General features: G+C 37.3%; 1 protein-coding gene across 1 annotated transcript in view; it reads left to right on the forward strand.

Annotated features, from left to right (window-relative positions):
* Positions 1-22,963, forward strand: part of LOC120540065 (inositol polyphosphate-5-phosphatase A) — a 542,509-nt gene that overhangs the window by 489,207 nt on the left and 30,339 nt on the right. Inside the window, exon 11 of the mRNA XM_039770535.1 lies at positions 4,513-4,587. Coding sequence (XP_039626469.1) covers positions 4,513-4,587 — 75 coding nt within the window. The remainder of the gene's footprint in view (positions 1-4,512; positions 4,588-22,963) is intronic.

Here is a 22,963-nt window from a genome sequence, read left to right on the forward strand (position 1 = left end):
ACCGATTCTGTTCATAACTTTTATGAACAGAATTTCTAGGCGCAGCCAGGGTGTTGAAGGGGTCCGGTTTGGTGGACTCAGGATTGGGTCACTGCTTTTGCAGATGATGTTGTCCTGTTTGCTTCATCAGGCCGTGATCTTCAGCTCTCTCTGGATCGGTTCGCAGCTGAGTGTGAAGCGGCTGGGATGAGAATCAGCACCTCCAAATCCGAGAGCATGGTCCTCAGCCGGAAAAGGGTGGAGTGCCCTCTCAGGGTTGGGGGAGAGATCCTGCCCCAAGTGGAGGAGTTCAAGTATCTGGGGTCTTGTTCCCGAGTGGAGGGAAGAATGGAGCGTGAGATCGACAGGCGGATCGGTGCGGCATCCGCAGTGATGCGGGCTCTGCATCGGTCTGTCGTGGTGAAAAAGGAGCTGAGCCGTAAGGCAAAGCTCTCAATTTACCAGTCGATCTACCTTCCTACCCTCACCTATGGTCATGAGCTATGGGTAGTGACCGAAAGAGCGAGATCGCGAATACAAGCGGCTGAAATGAGTTTCCTCCGCAGGGTGTCTGGGCTTTACCTTAAAGATAGGGTGAGAAGCTCAGTCATCCGGGAGGGGCTCAGAGTAGAGCCGCTGCTCCTCCGCATCGAGAGGAGTCAGATGAGGTGGCTCGGGCATCTGATCAGGATGCCTCCTGGACGCCTCCCTGGTGAGGTGTTCGGCACGTCCAACCGGGAGGAGGCCCCGGGGAAGACCCAGGACACGCTGGAGGGACTATATCTCCCGGCTGGCCTGGGAGCATTGGGATTCTCCGGAAGAGCTGGAAGAAGTGGCCGGAGAGAGGGAAGTCTGGGCCTCTCTGCTTAAGCTGCTGCCCCCGCGACCCGACCTCGGATAAGCGGAAGAGAATGGATGGATGGATGGATGGACTGAGGGATCAAGTAGTCCTATGATGTTGACCCCTATTTGCTCAAAGGGAATGTCAATTAAGGGAGGAAGAATCAGTCGAGCATGGTCCCTTCTAGGAATCTGATGCAACTAACACTCCAGATAGGAAGCACAGAAGTGTCGGGCCTCCTCATGAATTCTTGACCAATAGAATTGGAGTTTTATTTTTATTTTTTTATAGATTTGTCGGCTCCCAAATAGGCACCCAGGAGGTGGGTATGTGGTAGTTCACATACCTGCTTCCAGTATGTTTGTGGCAATTGTAACAGTGACCTTACCTCATCGTCATGCTCAGCCACTTGGTATAATAAATCATTATTGATAACAAAATGGGACCCTGTTGACATGGGGTGTAACGTGCGTTGGCCGTTTATTGCGAGAACTGCATTTTTGGCAAACTTAAAGAAATCATCATTCCATTGTTCATGTTTGAAAGAAGCCAGAATAATTTGTGTGCTACCACTTTTGTCTTCAGACCAGTTTCACACTAGTATTGTGGGAAAAGATGGGGTTCTGAGTACCACAACTTGCATAGTCTTTGCGGTGTTGTCGTAGCTGATAACGGATCAATACCACAGCGTTTCCCCATGAATACAGGTTGGACTGGTCTTTGCATTTAGCCATTGTCGTTTTAACACAAAACAGCAAACCACAATGGAAAAGTTCCCGCTAGTGTCTATTAGTGTGGTCACCTGGTACAATGTAATAAGGAAAAGCAGGAGATGCAAAAAGCTTTAGGAATGGCCACCCATTTACTGAAACAACAAAATAAACACATTTTTACAGAATGGAGTTCAAAACAGAACTGTGGTCATGAGGGTGAGACTGAGACATATGTATGGCTAAAAACGGGAAGGTGATGGATAAGGGCGGCCAAAAGAGGAAGTGATGTCTTCTATACGTGGGTTCTAGAAGAAGAGATGATGTCATCAATGAGGGATGGAAGTTATGTCATCAGAGGGAGGGTCGGTGGTGACGTTATTGCTTGGTAGGTTCTTCTGCTAGTCTGCAGAGGGACAAAAGAAGAAGGACCAAATGACAGCACCAAACCCTGGTCCGGCTGAGAAATAACATCAATTTAGCCAATCAACCTTATATATATATATAAACATACAGTATATATGTGTGTGCAAAGTATCTTTACTGCTGTAGCCTTTAATTATATCATCAGTAATGATGAGTGAACCGGTGAACTAATTCCAGAATTAACCATTCATGTCTAATCCATGTCACTGCCTCCATAATTGTTCTTTTTTCCACACATTTATCTTTTATCTTTTTTTTTTAACTTTATCATCATCAACACTGTGTTTTAGAATTCATTAGAAGCATAGCTCTTTTATTTTTTAACCTAAAAGAATGGATGCCACTATTTCTTATGGTTCTAACAAGGCCTGTATAAATTTATCATAAAAGTCTGTTACAAAAATTAGATAAGTCAGTCAGTCAGTCTTTAATTTACGTAGTAGCTTTTACAGAGCATATGACCTAACACTTTTCAAAGCAAACACAGTTACTATTCCAAGTAGTAAGATAAAAGTTATGATAAAGTACAAGAAATCAAAGTTTGAGGAGTAAACATGAACCAGTAATGCATTGTACTATAATCTAATCACAATATCTAATATTTCTAATCTTTGGCTCCAGCTATTTTCCTTTACCTATCCATTTATTGCTTGTTGACTAAGAACAGCACTTCTTAAATTTCTTGTATATTACAAAATTTTGACTGAGCCATGCTCAGTTTTTGTACTAACTATTCAAACAAAAGTAGCTATTCTTTCAGCATACAGACTTCATTTTTTCTCATGGACAGTTTTGTTGGGTTTATGTGGTTCAGGCCCAGTGATTTCCAAATTTAGATGCCAGTGGGGATAGCAGTGGTTAAATGTTAAATTGAGGCTGGAGATTTTGGAGTCTTGCTGAATATTTACTGACTGGGTGCCAGGAAATAAAGTCAATGAAAAACAAACAGAAGAACCCCCAAGGTACAATCTAAACTTGTAGTTGTTATAAAAATATATAATGATTTTATAACAATTAGCCACAACATTAAAACCACCTGCCTAATATTGTGTAGTTCTACCTTGTGCCACCAAAACATCTCTGACCCGTCGAAGCATGGACTCTGTAAGACCTCTAAAGATGTCCTGTGGTGTCTGGAACTTAGACCTTAACAGCAGATCCTTTAAGTCCTATAAGTTATGAGGTGTGGCCTCCATGGAATGGACTGTTTTTTCCAGGACATCCCACAGATGCTTCATCAGATTTAGAAATGGGCAATTTTGATGACAAGTCAATACCTTGCACTCTTTGCCATTTTCCTCAAACCATTCCTGAATAATTTTCACAGTGTGGTAGAGCACATTATTCTGATGAAAGAGACCACAACCATCAGGAAATACCATTGCTGTAAAGGGGTACATGCCAAAACAATATCCACATGAATGCCAGGACCCAGCACTTTGCCCAGAACATTCATTATACTGCCTCTTTTGGCTTGCCTTCTTCCCTTAGTGCATCCTGCTGACATTTCTTACCCAGGTAAACGATGCATATGCACCCAACCATCGTCATGATCTAAAACAAAACATGATTCATCAGTCCAGGCCACCTTTCCATTTCTCCTTTGCTCTGATCCAGTCATCTAGCCATCACAATTTAGCCCATTTCAGAGTCACTCAGATCCTTAGGCTTGCCTATTTTTCCTGTTTCCAACACATCAACTTCAAGAACTGACTGTTGTCTTGCTTCATAATATATCCCACCCTTTGCCAGGTGCCATTGCGTCGAGATACTGTTTGTCCTTGGGGATAGTGGCACTTGCAGAAAATAAGATTTTTTTGATGGAAGTATTTTTCTATAAAGTAAAGAAAGAAAAACTTTTTAAAGTTGTGCTTATTTCTAACAAAAAGTAAAATGAGGACTGCTGCCTTCTTATAGCTGTACTACTTAGAACAAAAAATAAAGTTCAGACAAGATAATGCTGCTTTATATCTAAAAGGAAAAAAATAGGATCAGGAATTAAAAAACTTTTACATTCACCAACTTTATGAGAGGACCCTTAATTTTAAAAGGTATTTCAGTAGTTACAATTTAATACAAAAAATTGGCTTAAATTTGCCAGCTAAAGTATTTTTACAGTATAAAAATGTATGACAAGGTGTACAGCTTCACAAAGGAGATAGCGCTGTCGCACTTGCCATTGAACTTACTTGATCTTAAATTAAAATTTGAAGAAAAACATGCTTTAAGAACATTGTTATTCACTCCTAACGTTATTAAAAAAGAGTAAAAATATTTGTTACACTAGAGATGATTTTAATGCCCATCTATGCATTCATTTAACATAGAACCTACTGGAACCAGGTTCTCAGTTGGTGAAATGTGTCTTTGCAGCAACAAGCACAATGCAGGACCCAGCCTTCAATGTGATGCCAAAGATTTTTAATGTTAAATCCAAAGTTTGCTTACTGTAAATGCAGTGCACTGATGCAACAAAAACCATCTAGAGAGAATTTTGTATGCATAAATTAAATTATTTCTTATACAATATATGATAAATCTTTTTCCATTTTTTAGGTAGTGCTTCAGCTAGAGAAGAAGCTGTTTGATTACAGTAATCAAGACGTTTTCCGGGAAAACAACGGCACTCAGGTATTTGCCTTTTACTGCTGTGTTTCATAAAGTACAAGGTTTTCATTCTGTAGTTTATTTTAACTTACTTAACAATAAAAGTTACTTAGTTTATTTAATTTGTCTGCTTTTAGGTATTGATATGTGAATATTACTTAAAGAGTAGGTTAAAGGAATAATTTAATGTTGGAAGACATATCAAGTTCTTATGAATAAAGGCACACGAATTTTAAGACATATGTTATAAGTTTTGTAACAAGATAACTAGAAGCAACATATGTTAAAATTTAATTATAAATAATATACAAAAATGTTACATGATAACCAATAATGCATGTGCACATTGAAGAAAATTTGCATTTCTAAACAGAGAGAATTTTTATGTAGAATGAATTATATGAATACAATGAATGTTTTGGAAAAATCTTTATATTGATGTGGTGTTTCATTAGCAATAATAAAATCTCACAAGTACATTCAAAATTACATATAATATATTTAAAAGTTGTGCTGAAAGTTATCATATCGCCGACATTATACTGTAGAATATAAATGTGTTAATTCATGATGCCCATACAATTAAAGATAATGTGGCCTTTGTGAGTGCCATATTTGCCACAGAAACTGAAAAGAAGTTTTTGATGTGATTGAAGAGTAATTGTTAAACATGTTTTATATTCTTTATCCTAAGCATCATTGAAATCTCCCATTATGGCTGATATTTTAATGGGCTTCATTGATGTGACTATACTATATAACAGTTCTAGTCCACTTAGTAAGAAAGATTTGATTGCCTCTTCTCACTTTTGCAATACTAGAATTTTTATTGAGGGGACTGAGCAGGACTTCCATAAAAGCGACCAGAGAATGAGAAAATAAACAGAATAAAATTGAAATTGTAGAGTATTGCTTGATATTTTGCTATGCACAGTATTAGCTGGGCAGCATGTACGAGCAGTTGGGAGAAAATCAATGGAGCTAGGTTTGGTGGCCCTTGGCTTGGCAGACTACACATGCTTGTTTCTTTGTTCTTCAGGTGGTTATACTTTTCATAGGCCTGGCATGACTATATGCGAATATGCGTATGTGTGTGCGAGTAAAGCGTATGGTGGACTTGCATCCTATCTGTGGTTGGTTCCTGCCTTGCAGAGTGTTGACAGAATTGGCAACCATTTACTGCTACCCTGAAATGAAAAAGCAGGAAATATGCACCAGCCACAGCATTATTCCTTTTTCATTTTGTGTACTTAGTGATATTTATCGACAGCTTAACAATATATATGTGTTTTTGTGTATAATTACACATTTACACTTCTGTTTTTTAATCAGAAAATACTCAGACATCCCCTTCTCTGCTAAAAAAGTATATAAGCTGCTGTTTGGTTGTAGTAAGCACAGCTGAATAAAAGGAAATAAAGAGCTTGAGTGTAGCACCATGGAGTATGGCATTTTCAATTTTCAATTTTCCTTTCCAGTGCTTGCAGCTATAGATTTATATTTTCAAGTTTGTGCAACGCAGACCAGTAGTAATGGTACTTCAAAGTTCTGTTAATTAGGTATTAAAATTAATGTTTTTGTATGGGATTATGTAAAACATATTCTACTAAAATATTTTCTACCTTTGTTGTTCATGGGTAAAACGTCTACAGTAATCCCTCCTCGATCGCGGGGGTTGCGTTCCAGAACCCCCCGCGATAGGTGAAAATCCGCGAAGTAGAAACCATATGTTTGTATGGTTATTTTTATATATTTTAAGCCCTTATAAACTCTCCCACACTGTTTATAAATATTCCCTGCACAGTTATACAGCATAAAACCTTTGTATTCTCTTACATATCAGATAAGATTCATTGAAATTATGTATGTAAACACACTGTTTATATACAGTAAAACCTTAATATTATTTTAAAGATATCGAGTGTCTCTGATATCACATGTGTTACAGCCATTACGATAGACAGGCCACCAGCAATAAATACGTACAATGCAAGAAAAATTGTATACAGTAAATGTGTGTACAGTGACACTAAACGCACGTACATATACTAAGTACTGTAAGTAGAAAATTAATTATGGTTACTCACCAACAATGACACGATGACTTGTCCGATAACGATGAGTTTAGTTTTACTGCACAACAATGGAGAGCGTTACAGCCCTTCTAAAGAAGCCTCTTCAGGCGACTGTGTAGCACCGCCGTTGTTCTTCTAACCGGCAGTCTTCAATCCAAATCCCTAAAGCAGATTCCATCCAGACTACTGCCTTATTACATCCACTTACAACTCGTTTTGCACCCTGGTTAAAAGGACACTGTGGCCGTAGATGTTATATTCCTTTCCTACTTTTTAAATAAAAAGAATCGTAGCCTTATTGATGCTGTAATGGCGTCCTACAATGGTGTAGCTTTTCCCTTCCGTCAACATATCCAATACGTTTACCTTTTTGGCAATCATTAACATCTTCCGTTGGCGCTTGGGCACGGCCCCTGAAGTAGTAGCAGGAGCAGATCGTTTTGGAGCCATAATGAAGGGCTTGACTATGCACAAAGATAAACACAAAACAGCACAAAAGTTAACTCTTTACACAGCGAAACACGTTGATGATGAATGAGCAAGACGAGACTTCCTGGTTAACACCACGGAATCGAATTCAGCACTTCGTTGCTGAGCCATTCAGCACACAGGAATTTAACTGCATGCTCTGATTGGTTAGCTTCTCAGCCATCCACCAATAGCGTCCCATGTATGAAATCAACTGGGCAAAATGACTGAGGAAGCGTGTACAGGAAGTAAAAAGACCCATTGTCCTCAGAACCCGCGAAGCAGCGAAAAATCCGCATTATATATTTAGATATGCTTACATATAAAATCCGCGATAGAGTGAAGCTGCGAAAGTCGAAGCATGATATAGTGAGGGATTACTGTACTATATTTACTCCCACATTGTTAAAAATCACGTTCTAATATTTTAATGCTATTGGTGAGAAAGGTAAATCTCTGAAATGTTCCTAAATTAAACTCCTGTATTTTTGACAAATGTCTATTACATAAAAGTGTGGGGAAAAAGAAACCAAACTAGTTCTATAAGGTGGGGTTTAGATGGCTTGCTCCCACCACAAACAACACAGTGCCATAAGCACCAAGACCTTTCCTGCTCACTCACTCTCTCTGTCTTCATCTCTTTCCCTCCAATTTGGCCATACACTCCAGATGACCATTATAAGTTAATATCCTCAGTGCTCCCTGGGGTGGTCCCAGGTATCCCTGCAACTCTAAACTCTCATTTAGATTTAAAGAGACACACTGCCTTAATGGCGGCAACTATACAAGGATCTGTGATAACTATAATAATGCAGCATCCATCCATCCATTATCCAACCCGCTATATCCTAACTACAGGGTCAGGGGGTCTGCTGGTGCCAATCCCAGCCAACACAGGACGCAAGGCAGGAAACAAATCTCGGGCAGAGTGCCAGCCCACCGCAGAATAATGCAGCAGGGCCCCATATTTTCTCAGCAGTAACACCTCAGCAGCACCAGTCAGGACTACTCATTTTTTTGCTAGTGTCTCTTGAGTATGTTCCTCACTTCAGTTTCCTCAAAGTAATTAATTTTTGAGTGCCATTTTAATAAATAGACTATACTACTCCCAGACAACTGCTTACCTACACTGGCACTTGGGCAGGCCTTCCAGTTACCAATATGGGCATGAGTTTTGGTCTGCCACCTGTATTGTATTTTTGCCCTATTGCCCCTCTACCGAATGCTAAATACTGCATAGCATATATACTGTAGCCTTCCCTTCTGACATGAAAAGGAGTGTATAAAAATGCTTGTTAATTTATGAACATATTTGCTTCACTAAAGAGCATGTTTATTTAAGGCTTCTTTTTATCATGATTATTATTAATGACAAGTTTCATGTTAAATTTATGTTTTCATTGAATATTATTTTGTGAATGTTGTTCACCAATGTTAAAAGATTACCATATTACTGCTTTTGATTAACCACATTCCTAGTGACAGAAGCCTCCTTAAATACAAAACAAATGATGCCCCTGTATATTGTTAATTATTGTTTTCAGATTATTATGTGGAACAGGATCATTTCTGTTAATAATTCTGTAAAATTTCACTGGCAGACAAATTTGTTTGATCTGCCAATAGTCATTCAAACTGTTGACTTTTAGCTTCAGTTTTTGCTTAGCTCCAGATTGTTAAATTAAAAATCTATGTCAGTTTCATCCAGACACAAGGTTGTTTTCCAGATCGACTGCCCGCATACAGATAAATGATATAATGAGCCTTCAGAGATAATCTAATCGTCATGGTCTAGTTAAACACACAGTGCTGTGATCCTTATAAAACAAACTACCTTTCGAAAAGGATAAATGTCCTCCACGCCAAATTCCAAAAAAAAAAAAAATCCATTGCATCCTTCATCAACTACTAGGCTTGTACCAGCCTGACAGAAATTTAATTCGAGTCGGCTCTCAAAAATAATTATTGTATTTTGAGAGGAGTAATCATTGGTTGGGACATGATTGAATGTGTCCATGCCTATTGACTTTTCTTATGATTTATAGCTTTGTTTAGTCGATATTCCCATCGAAATTGTATAATTAATTATAAGTGGAGCTGTCAGCCTGCCAGGATGGAGTGCCCTGATGAGTATTTGGGAAGATTAAATTTTCCTTAGCTGCTTGGCAGTAGCATTTGGGAATCTTTGCAAGCCTTCTAAGCAGCATGTGCAATGTAGTTTAAGCACAGACGTCTGCCGTGGAATTGATTTTTCAGGAGCTTTGTATTCTTACTTTTATCTGTGTGGCATCCCTTCAGCAACTAAAGAATTTATACAGAAGGAGACTTATACAGTAGGTGATGAACTTTTCTGTCATCGATGATCTTTAGTCATCTTCCTAGCAAGCTTTTAGGACACAACAGTAATCAAATAAAATGGTACTAGACTCTTTTAATAGTTCAGCTGTCATTGATTTAAGCTACAACATGCCAGGCATCTAAATAAAAAGTGACTTAGCACAGGGCTACATCAGCATGCATCAGCAAAAATGGAAAAATATGTGAAAGTTACTTCGAACTTGAAAAATAAAAAAGCTCAAAACATAGCAGTGTGTCTCTTGAGAATTTAAAGAAGTTTGACTGGCAAAATAAAAATATTACACTTTAAACTTTAGGTTATTTTTTTTTTTGAGGATAAGTGTAATTTTCACCTGTTTTTTCTTTACATGAACAGCAACATTTTGTAAAACATGTAAAATTAGTGTATAATGAGATCACTCAGATTTCATTATATTGTAACAATTCATTGCAAGCATCACTAGCAGCTGTAACTAGACATTTTCTATCTTTACTGACATTTGGCCATGTTTTTTAAATAGTGTGCTACTACTATTAAGTGAGGTGTCTTTATTATGATTACTCTTCAGGTTGTAGTTAAACTCTTACATAGAACCAAATTGCAGCGGTTCTCAGAGTCATGTCTGGTTTCTTGAGTTACAAATTGAAAACAATTTATGTTGACACAAAACTCCTAGATTGCTACTACAAAATTCAAAGTTTAATTAAGAAGTGATATTCATTCATTTTATTAATCTCTGAACACTTCTTCTGGTGAGGACCTTAACAGTAATACATTTTACCAGTCTAGACTTCTCTTTCCCTATCAACAACCTCCTTCTGTACCTGAGGTGCCATGATCAAAGTGTTTAAAATTATGAAGGGAATTAGTACAGTGCATCCCAGATGTTACTGTAAAATGAATTATTCAACAAGAACACAGGGACACAGTTGGAATCTTTTTAAGGGCAGATTTTGCACAAATGTTAGAAAGTTTTTCTTCATGTGAAGTACCATAGATACGTGGGATAGATTACCAAGTGGTGTGTTTGAGAGTAAGACTTTAAGGTGCTTTAAATCTAGACTTGATGTTATTTTGGATAATTTAGCAAAATGGGATGTTGGACTGAATAGCCTGTGCGCATTACAATTGTTCTAATGTTGCAATTATTAGATATTCCCAAGTCAGTTGAATAATACCATATTTCTAGTAGTTTTTATCCTTTTACTTCAAGTGTGTCTTGCCAAGAAACCTTACATATCCAAACTAGCTCAACATATTCCTTGGTGTACATCTGGCAGCTGACCTTACTTGGTCAATTAACACCACCTCCATAGCCAAGGGGGTGCGTCAGCATCTCCAGTTCCTTTTATGCCTGAGGAATGCAAGCCTACCATCCCCCATTCTCATCACATTCTAAAGGAGCACCATCGAGAACGTTCTGACCAGCAGCATCACTGTGTGGTTTGGGAGTTACAGCACATAGCAGAAAACATAATTGGGACCTTTCTGCCCTCCATTATAAACATCTTTACTAAGCACTGCATCAGCAAAGTCTGCAGCATTATGCAGCACTGCTCCCAACACCCAAACACTCGCCTACCCCCCACACAGAAGGTGCCTCTGGCTTCTGCAACAGCTTCAACCTCTTGGCTGTCCGGACTCTGAACTTTGTTCTGCCCCATCCCCTGAGATCTGCTCCTAGTAGATAATTTTTATGTAGTACAATTGTTACATTTATACTGTTGTTTTAATTATTAGCTATTATTATTAATATTTATTTATTACTACCTATTTGAATTTATTACTATCTGTTCATTTACCATTTATTTTTTCATTGCGTAGTCCTTCACAGTTGCTGGGGAACCTTATTTTATGACACTTTATGCTGCAATAATGTGTATGGATGGTATAACAATAAAGCCACTTGACTTGATGTGATGAGTTTAGTAAGCCAGCGCAGGAATCTTATTATGCCTATGTGTTTTTGTCTTTCTGTTACAAGTGACTAGGTGAGGTTGTGCTATGCAGTAGCCAGGGTTTCATTCTTGTCTCAAGTGTGTTTTGTATTTAGTTCTTCTTCTTATTGTTTATAGTTTCCTTCCGTTTTCACAAGAATGCATCAAGAACGGGAAGGCATGGTTTCTTAAATCAAAAGCTTTGCCACCTTAAAGTGGAATTAATGGATAAGTTTTGAGGTTTTTCTTTTATCAGGTATTGACACAGGATTCCATTGAACTCCACTGTAACCTGCTAGAGCAGACACAGTATTGTTTAAAATTGATAAAAAAAAGCACTTCACTTTAGAACACAATTTTATGAAACAAGGAGAGGCCACCAGAGCTAGTTGGAGAAAGGAGGCTCAAACGCAGTGGTATTCGATAGATGGGCAAGTCACCAGGGAGCTCTGGCAATCATTGTGGGGCAGCTCGGATTTGGGTACAGGATCAGGAATGCAGAGGGCTGCATTGAGGAAGGAAACAGGTGTGGCAACTTTCAGTAAATGGGCAAGGCACCCTGGGAGCTGCAGGGAGCCACAGCTTGGATCCACTTGAGGATCAGGGATATTACAGGCTTCAATGCTGAGGTATTCCTTTCTCCTGATGAGGAAATGGGGAGGATTTAATCCTCTGAAGTGTGGGATTTTGAAGTACTTATTTTTTCTGGATTTATCATTTTAAGCACCCCGTGACACTAACTTTATATTAAAGACACATATGTTATTGATGTATTTATTTATTGATCAGTTGACAGCTCTTCGCCTCTCTTTACCTCCAGAATATATTACTTTAGATCAATTAACACAATTTTTCTTATTTATGCAAACTTTTTTAAATTAATCTTTCTTATGTTGCTTTTTTAAATATCTTTATTAACTGCTACCTGTGTAAAGTTAACTTTGTTCTGTTTCACATCTGAAAGGCCCTGATTAATGACGTCTGTCACTATGCAATATTGCAATAGTGTTTTGCTGGTTATTACCTTTTTCTTGTTTTGTACTCTTACTTATATTATTTTGTGTTTTGTCATCTGCCTGTTTTTTTTTAACTTGTCTCATGGATTACATACATTATGTATGCTCCATTTTTTCCTTTTGTGCTGCCTGTACCTCCAGCAAGGTAGCCATCTGCAAGAGGTAGTGATGCCTGTGTTTCCACCTCTGTATGTGTGTCAGGCCAGTGCACTCATGACAAATGTTGCCTGCAAAACTAATGTGAAGGTTTTTGGGATGTTGGAAGGTTTAAAAATATGAACTATGTTCTTTTATTTTCACCCGGTAATGGCATAGTCTTTAGTGCTACAGCAGCCTTTAATCTATAGGAGACTGAATTAAAGTCCCCATTTAGTCTCTGTATGGAATTTACACAAATATTCCATTTCTGTTTGTTTGTTTTCCTCTTTGTGCTTCAATTTTTCACCCAGATCACAAACATTTTCATATTTTTTTCAGACTTGTACCCAATTCTTTTGGTTTTTGACCCTTGTGACTCCTACTTTCAATAGGCAGGTTTAAGAAGAAATGACGGGAAGATTTAGAAGAGCTGTTCAAAATCTTAAGGAATTTGCTTGTTTTAAATTGTATTGGTAGTTAATGAAAAAAAACTTCACTGTTTTATGTATACTTATATATGCAGTGCATCCAGAAAGTATTCACAGCACATCACTTTTTCCACATTTTGTTATGTTACAGCCTTATTCCAAAATGGATTAAATTCATTTTTTTCCTCAGAATTCTACACACAACACCCCATAATAACAATGTGAAAAATGTTTACTTGAGATTTTTGCAAATTTATTAAAAATACAAAAATTGAGAAAGCACATGTACATAAGTATTCACAGCCTTTGCAATGAAGCTCAAAATTGAGCTCAGGTTCATCCTGTTTCCCCTGATCATCCTTAAGATGTTTCTGCAGCTTAATTGGAGTCCACCTGTGGTAAATTCAATTGATTGGACATGATTTGGAAAGGCACACACCTGTCTATAGAAGGTCCCACAGTTGACAGTTCATGTCAGAGCACAAACCAAGCATAAAGTCAAAGGAATTGTCTGTGGACCTCCGAGACAGGATTGTCTCGAGGCACAAATCTGGGGAAGGTTACAGAAAAATGTCTGCTGCTTTGAAGGTCCCAATGAGCACAGTGGCCTCCATCATCTGCAAGTGGAAGAAGTTTGAAACCACCAGGACTCTTCCTAGAGCTGGCCGGCCATCTAAACTGAGCGATCGGGGGAGAAGGGCCTTAGTCAGGGAGGTGACCAAGAACCCGATGGTCACTCTGTCAGAGCTCCAGAGGTCCTCTGTGTAGAGAGGAGAAACTTCCAAAAGGACAACCATCTCTGCAGCAATCCACCAATCAGGCCTGTATGGTAGAGTGGCTAGACCGAAGCTACTCCTTAGTAAAAGGGACATGGCAGCCCGCCTGGAGTTTGCCAAAAGGCACCTGAAGGACTCTCAGACCATAAGAAACAAAATTCTCTGGTCTGATGAGACAAAGATTGAACTCTTTGGTGTGAATGCCAGGCATCACGTTTGGAGGAAACCAGGCACCGCTCATCACCAGGCCAATACCATCTCTACAGTGAAGCATGGTGGTGGCAGCATCATGCTGTGGGAATGTTTTTCAGCGCCAGGATAAAGGGAAAGATGACTGCAGCAATGTACAGATACATCCTGGATGAAAACCTGCTCCAGAGCGCTCTTGACCTCAGACTGGGGCGACGGTTCATCTTTCAGCAGGACAACGACCCTAAGCACACAGCAAAGATATCAACGGAGTGGCTTCAGGACAAGTCTGTGAATGTCCTTGAGTGGCCCAGCCAGAGCCCAGACTTGAATCCGATTGAACATCTCTGGAGAGATCTTAACATGGCTGTGCACCAACGCTTCCCATCCAACCTGATGGAGGTTGAGAGCTGCTGCAAAGAGGAATGGGTGAAACTGGCCAAGGATAGGTGTGCCAAGCTTGTGGCATCATATTCAAAAACACTTGAGGCTGTAATTGCTGCCAAAGGTGAATCGCCAAAGTATTGAGCAAAGGCTGTGAATACTTATGTACATGGGATTTCTCAGTTTTTTTATTTTTAATAAATTTGCAAAAACCTCAAACTTTTTTCATGTGGTCATTATGGGGTGTTGTGTGTAGAATTCTGAGGGAAAAAAATTAATTTAATCCATTTTGGAATAAGGCTGTAACATAACAAAATGTGGAAAAAGTGATGCGCTCTGAATACTTTCTGGATGCACTGTAAATATATATATATATATATATATATATATATATGATAAGCAAAAATTGCAAGATATATACTACATACACATATATATAACTCTGACTTGGATTAAGCAAATTTCTCAATGATATGATATATATTTATAAAACAACAATATGAGAAGAAAGATTAAACCAAAGATACTTTAAACTTTGACCATTATTTCTGGATTTAAATAATTCCTATTTTTGTCATCATATGAATCAACCCTATTGTACAGTTATTCCTTCATAACCTTTCTGTCCTCGCCTGAAATGCTGTGTCCTCTTCTTTTGTAATTTTATAAAATAAGTAATTGTCCAAGCTGTACTGTAATCATTTTATTTTAACATAATTACTAACATCCATAAATATAAATATGAGCTTGGTCTAAGAACTCTATTACAATGGAGCAGAGGGGTTTTGAGGATTTCTTAGTGGTCAGTGGTGCCACATTAAATGCAAGGTCATTTAATCTTATTAAACTGTAACCATAGACCGCAATGAGCCCATGAACTCAAGGAGAATATTTATAAATATAACTTTATTGCTGTACCATCATAGACTCAGACTATTATGCTTTTTTAACCAAAGAAACAATTTGAAAGACTGCAAAGATAAAAAAATAGTATATTTACTATAATTTGAATTTGGTGTATATAGAAGGCTGGGAAAATAATTTAAGTAAATAAAACCAATGAGTATATAATGATCTTAGCTTATTTTAATATTTTTCAATGGCAGTCTGTTGTTTTGGTTTTAAGGGTGATATTTGAAATACTTATATATTGAAATTAATTCAGAAGTCAACCCATATTGGGAAGCACAAGAATATAATTAATTTGCATGTACAAAATGTAAAGCTTGTACATTATCATTATTATTATTATTACTATTATGATTTGTTTTTACATTTTCTGTATATCATATATAGAGGAATTATCATTTTGATATCCCAAGAACACATTTTGAGTGTTTTTTGGAAGATTGTGTGTCTGGATGCTTGTATTAATTTTTTTTTTTGCCACTGTAACTTGAGAACAAATGGACAAATGAAACATTTTCCACAAAACTTACTTGATAGTTGTAAGAGCTGATTATGTTTGGATGAATTCCAATAATTACCTTCAAGCTTTTAAAGTTCAAACTTTTAAAATCAGTAACAACAACAGTCAGCCCAGTGTTCAGAGGTTCAGAAGACATGGTATAAAATTTAGGACTTTGAAAGAAAGAGTTTTGTAAATTTTGAGTTCAATCCCAAGCTCAAGTTTTAAACTTGCAGAGTTAAGTGCAGTAGTCATAGCCACTAAATCCTAATTACAAAGAAACACTGATTACATTTTATTCCTTTACTACATTACCAGGATGTCTGTTACTGTGTGGCAGGTACTTACTTTTTTTTCTTCAGTTTATGAGTTGGCGGTGCTAACACCATGACCATTCCATCTGTATAATAGATAGTGTGGTTTTCTATTCCTTCGTCTCTAATTTTTGACATTATCAGAAATAATGGAATTTCTATGAAATATATGTAGTTATAAGTGCACTGATTTATTTTATTTATTTATTTATTTATTTATTTAATTGTTCAAATTACGGTAAAATATAAAAATATGAATTAGAAAATTAAATAGAGTTATCTTTAAATTGGGATAAAATATGAAACATAGATCAAAGAGATCATGTGCTGGAACAATAATTAGAAGTTTTCTTATACTGTTTGTTGTTATTTATTGTTTCCATGTTGTTAGAAGTTAATCAATAAATTCCTCAGTGTTGGTTGTGAATAAAGAAAAAACAATCAAATTGATATGCGTTGGGGTTTGGTACGCTTATTAGTGTCAGCTGCCTATTAGTGTGCATAAGTGTCTAATGGGCAACAAGCAGTGTAATATAAGCAACCAATCGGCATGTCGCACAGAAAATTGACAGAGTGAACAGGACACAGCACTATTTATTGTTGTTCTTGACCTGTTCTAAGAAATCGGAAAACTGAAAAATCAAGAATTTATGCCTTAAAAATGTGCAATTTTTCTGAAAAAAGTGCAAAATGTTATTACATTTCTTACATTTTTACCATAAGATTCATTAAGGTCTTTAGAATACCAAACTAAATGATTAATTTATTTAACACATAGAAATCAGTATCACTGCAAGTAAATAAATACAATATAAAACACAGCAAATCCCAGTGGGCCTAACTAGAAACAACAGTATTCCTAACTACCCCCAAGGGAGACCGTCCATTAGCTATAATTCCATCAAAGGATTCTCTTCCACTGACCTGCACCCTCCTGTTTTTGTCCTTATAGCCTCCCAGCTAGGGACCTACTGTCTCCTTCTCCTCACAGCTCAAAGTTCATTTAGCCCTGGCAGATGGTAGCAATTTAATTTCCCATCCTGGGGTCACTTCCAGCAACAGTGGTTAACTTTAATGGTCTGTGGCTGCCAGGCAGCACTGCCTGTTTCATGTTCCAGCCTTAATTCTGAAACACAATTAAAGAGATTACACAGCTCTACAATGCTAGTGCTGAACTTTTAGCATGACCAGGCCGGTGTGCTCTGTGTTGGCTAGACCAATTAATTACATGTGAAAATGTGTAGGATTATATCTTGAAACCTTAGGGTTTATCTTTCCACTGTGCTATCAGAATTTTTCAAGGGCTTCATTCCCTTTTCTCTATCCACAGCATGCTGTTCTTATTTTATAGAAATGAAGGGGACATACATATGAGCTGTTGCATTGTGATTGATGGATAACCTATTGAAGGAGAATTCATTTCTGTTATTCTGAGATTATCTGGTGTAGTGTCTCTTAGCATGCCTGAGTACCCAGAGATTTTCTTCCTCTTCAATCTTTATACAATAGCTATACTGGAATCAACTCTTTTTAAATAAGTTTAATATTAAAAACCACCTTATTTGAAAAGATGACACATCTGGAGTATTCAACAATTTCAGAACAGGTGAGCTACTTCAAAATCAATCTTCCAAACAATAAACTGGTTAATGGTTTAAGATGGTGGTGATTTCTTTTTTGGTTAGAAATACTGTAGATTTCAAAATTGACTATGTTCTGGATAGAATCATGGGCGACTTAACCCACAGTTCACCTTTCTTATTACAGAATATGATACAGATTGAAATGAATATTATCCTTTGCTGAAGCCCATGCCTGGTCATTCTCTCAAAGTATTGGCTTTATTCTGGCGTCTTCTGATTCAAGTCCTTGTAATCTGTCAGCCTCTTCTAGGTCTCCTTGAAATTAACACTCACATATGGCATTACGCTAGGCCCTCCTCCCTGTAAAATTAAATGGTACATGAACTGAATGGGCAAACAATAAATCATCAGCTGGGACACGCTTCAGTCTCATGGCTTGGGTTCTTCGGTGTCACAGAAGAAAATGAAATAAATCCTTGCAAAGAAGTTTAACTATTTGGAAATTAATAAAGTGTAATTGAGCGAGGAGGTGCATTATTTTATATACATTAACAATGAATATATTATCTGCTCTTGTATAAGTACATTTCCCTTTCCTGAACTGATGCAGACCATGCTGGATAATAACATAATGTTTTCTGTAGTAGTGTATGGTTGATTGTACACTTCAGGAACAACCACTTGGATGTCCTCATGCAGCTCATGTCAAGTAGACAGTTTTAATTGGACAAACCCACTAAAATGGCTGCTACCCTTTATAAGGTGCTATTAAATAAACTGTAATGCAAAAAAGAGGGGTATCCCTAATTTACAACAAAGCATGTACAGTGGAGTAATGCCTTGCGTGACATTATTCTAATACTAAAAAATGCTGTATTTGAATACACATTTAAACGATTAGACCTTTTATACATTGAGTAAGAAACTGTAAGTAAGTTTTGGGTAACTATAAACTAAAATTACCTTGGTATGAGTGAAATACTGTACAGCTTATTGGATGCATTTGGACAGTTGTAGTTAGAGTGACAAGTTTAAGTTGATGACTTCTTTCTTACTTTAATTCCATATTGTAAAGACATTGTATAAAATAGCTGCATTGCGAAATAATTCAGATAATATATTACAATAATATTATAAAATAATTTAGCTTATATTTTGATTGTTACAGTGTATGCATTCATATATACTTCTGTTGGTAACGAATTACAGTGTAGTTTTTTTTTTTTATTTAACTTTTAGTCTAATTTCTGTGTTCAGGGTTAAGCATATTTGTCTAATTTCTGTGGAAGATTAACTTTATATGACCCAGGATTGTTTACAGGCTTTTGCTAATGTCACTTGATACTACATTTTTATTTGTACATGTTCAATAATTTAAGTGCTTATTTGATTCTATTATCCAACCCGCTATATCCTAGCTACAGGGTCACAGGGGACTGCTGGAGCCAATCCCAGCCAACACAGGGCTCAAGGCAGGAAACAAACCCCGGGCAGGGTGCCAGCCCACTGCAGGGTGCACACATACACACACACACCCCAAGCATACACTAGGGACAATTTAGAATCGCCAATGCACCTAACCTGCATGTCTTTGGACTGTGGGAGGAAACCAGATTACCCAGAGGAAACCCACTCAGACACGGGGAGAACATGCAAACTCCACGCAGGGAGGACCCGGGAAGCGAACCCGGGTTTCCTAACTGTGAGGTAGCAGGACTACCCTCTGCTCCACCGTGCAGCCCACATTTTAGTTATAAATATGTAAAATCACTCTGAGCCTATACTTAGTGATAAACGTTGTACTATTAAAAGCTGAATTGAATCAGTTATCACATTTGAGGTCTAAGGTACCTTCTGTTAGTATCACCATTCCAAATAAAGAGTTAGAAATTGATCTTGTGCTGTACAATACATTAGCACCCCATTTAGGGTTGCCTTTCTCTTTGCACATAATACTGCTGGGATAATCTCCAACTCCAGAAAAAAACCAAAATTGGATTTCTGTAAATGAAAATATGTCTGGATAATGGTTGACATAGGTACAATACAATATGCCCAGCTATTAAAATACTTTCTGCTGTGGTATGGCAAGACCACCACAGTAATCCAAGACATTTACATAAAAATGTTTTTATTACTTATGTTTCTTCACAGAGACTTACAAGACTCAGTGTACATACCATACAAATTTAAAAGCCAATGGAGAACTAGTAGATTACAGACGTTTGTCCTGCAGTAATTCCTAGGACTAGAAGAAACACTATCAATACAATAAAAGTACTCTTTATTGAGGACTGATAGCTTTATTTTAAATCTTCTAGGCACCTGACAATTACAAAATTCTTGGTCTCTCCATATTTCCATATGGTTTGAGGAACACAATTCATTTTAATTAAGGACATCTGGCAGCTATTTAATATTGTAAACGGTTTTGTTGGGAATATGGCGGTTGAAGCTTTTCTGCCCTTTGTTAGGGTTGCACAAGAGTCTTAAGATGCGTGTGCAGGACAGAGGGAGGTAATCACTGATGCAGGTGTCTCAGGTACCTGCTTTTCACACAGATAATTAATGTGTACAAGTAGCTTGCTAATTGCACTTTTCACAAATGATTTATGAAGTGGCAAGGGGAAGAGAGGGACATAATCTAATATCAATCTGAGCCTCTGCCACTAGTACAACAATATCAGCCCAGCTGTGAGATGAAACATGATTAATGGACAGCAGGTAAACATGATGCAGCCTTCAAAACTGTGAGGTATTTTAATAACAGACCAGTCAGAATGGTTGCAAAAAGCAAGAAAGTGAAAGTAAGTTTAACGCATGAAGGCCTCTTTTATGTATTTATTTATTTTATTTTTTTTGGTAATTTAAATTTTTTCACAACAATGAGCACTGCCCAAAAAATGGTTTAAATTAACATTAATCATAGACATTTAATGTTATCTTTCCTTATTTGTATGTGGTTTTTTGATGTACAGATTTGACATTTTAAAATTTATATAAATTATCGTTTGTACAGTATCTGTTTTTTTACGGTGGACTACACATCACCATGTGTAGGATTAGAAATACAACAATGTGTGCTTTGTGTCTCCCTGAATATCAGAATGATGCCTTCTGTCGTTCTTATATCTTAAATGAAAGAGGCTATTCACACTAGTAGTTAATGTTCTGTAACGGACAGCTAAGTCTCTTACCTGGCTGGGACACCTTCTTAAGGGAAGGACTTGGGGAAGCTGCTTCCACAGGGCTGTACCTCCCCCAGGACAACAGAGGGCAGTCCCTCTGGCTTGCTACAGTGCCATAGGTTTGAAGTATGGAAGTTCCACCCTACTGGGGCCTTGTGGCCACTGCCTAGGGGGAAGGGCTGAGCCTTCCTCTGCAGGACTGTCACCACACCTGGAAGTACGCCTGGAAGGAGATCACAGTACACCTGGGGCACTTCCAGGTATTCAGTTAAAGGAGCCATCTCACTCCATTCAGGGAGCCAGAGTCGGGAGGAAGAGAACAAAGCTTGAAGGAGGAGTAGAGGCAGAAGAGACAGAGAAGTGCTGTGCGTTTATTTGGCTGTGCTTATTACTGTGCATTGGTGGAGGGAATGGGTGAAGAGCGCTTCCCACTTGGAAATAAAAACATGTGTGTTGTTTGAACTTCTGTCTCTGCCTGTTGTGTTGGGGAACTGTGTACCCTCTGTTGTTCACAGTTCATTTTTTGTATTAATTGTTTGACTTGTTAATACTGTATTAACTGCCTTAACTGTATCAGAGCATTTATTTAAGCTCCTCATTGACAGTGATCTACTATGGGTCTGAATGCAGATGTGTCATACACAGGTCAACAAATAAACAGAGGAAAAGAACAGCCTTTCAAACACGCAAATATAAGTATAGAAGATACTGCTACTGTTTAAGGAAAGTTGCAACCAAGATGCAGTAGAGAAATGTTAAGTCTTTGGCCAGTTATGCGTATTAGACTTTAAGGAATTTCTCAAGAAGGCATCAACATAGACCATCCCACAACTGAAGATCTAGTAGACATAAATAATGGAGCAAGACTCTGAAACAGTGAAATATATAGAAACAGAAAATACTTGTATAGGTATAGGTAACTAAATCTTGAATATCATAAAACAAAATCCTGGAAGATATCACTTGCTTTATTGTAGATTAAGTTGATGGTAAATGTATGCACATTAAATGGAAATATTTGATTTCAGAGCTTTGAATATAAGTAACTGAATCTTAAAGATTGTTCTGAAATAAACACTTAGCAATAGTTAGTTAGCTGGAATAACTAAATCATACCTGATCCTTGGAATGGCCTTACAAACTGAAGCATCAACTTTTTCAGCCAACAGTTACATTGTTTTGGCAATGACAGTTCATAGTAAAGAAATATTTGGCTATTTTCTGATTAGCATCTGTCTCACAGTATGTATGCAGTCATTAGCATAAACAGCCTATGTGTCTTTTATTCAACACATCTAATTTTTATTCTGAAATATAAAAAAAACTTATTTTATTTGAAATATTTGACCATCATTATTTGTTGTTGAACTTAGTAATGGAAACAGAATTGTATTACAATTGCTGTCATTTTAACAAACACCAATCAATAGATAGATAAATAAGATAGATATTTTTATGGAGCTCTTTTTACTTAATTAACTTGTGCTAGGTGAATTTAGCACAACATCAACTCTCAGCCCCAATTCAGTGCTACAAGATGGAATAAAAGCAGTTTTTGTATTTTTGTAACAGTCGTTTGTGGAAGTTTGTCAGTCCTTACTGTTCATATTCTTTTCATTTTGAGTCTTTATTGTTTGTTTAGTTGCGCTTCAATTTGCAATAGTTGTGGATATTCCATAAATTGTTTTTCTTACTGCATTAGCAACTGTAGTGACTCTGATTAGTGAGGAAATATGTGGGCGAGAATCTGTAGGGGCAGTAGATAAAGTGTTCAAGTAAGTTACTGGGCATTTCATGAGCCAGAGAGTGGTTGTTAATCTAATAATCATTGCTTATGTGTGTATCAGAGACCTTTCTACTCGTATACCACGGTTTATTAAGGAATGTGACTGTTGTAGGAAGTCAAACTATGATACATTTTGTTTGAGTGGAAGTTATTAACATAACATTTTATATCAGCTAATTAAATAAAGAATCTGACTCATTTTACAATACCAAATTTTAGCAGTGAGTATTCACTCTTACCTGTACTGTTTATTGAGACTGTAAATGAAAGTAAAGTTTCACTTGAGTAGTTCCAACAGCTCCATTTCAAAATATCATCGTCCTCTTCAGAATCTTAGACGTCCCCAAGGTTTTTTCCTGATCCCGGCCTTGC

Source organism: Polypterus senegalus, chromosome 1 (genome assembly GCF_016835505.1).
Source record: "Polypterus senegalus isolate Bchr_013 chromosome 1, ASM1683550v1, whole genome shotgun sequence".
Taxonomy (NCBI): Eukaryota; Metazoa; Chordata; class Cladistia; order Polypteriformes; family Polypteridae; genus Polypterus; species Polypterus senegalus.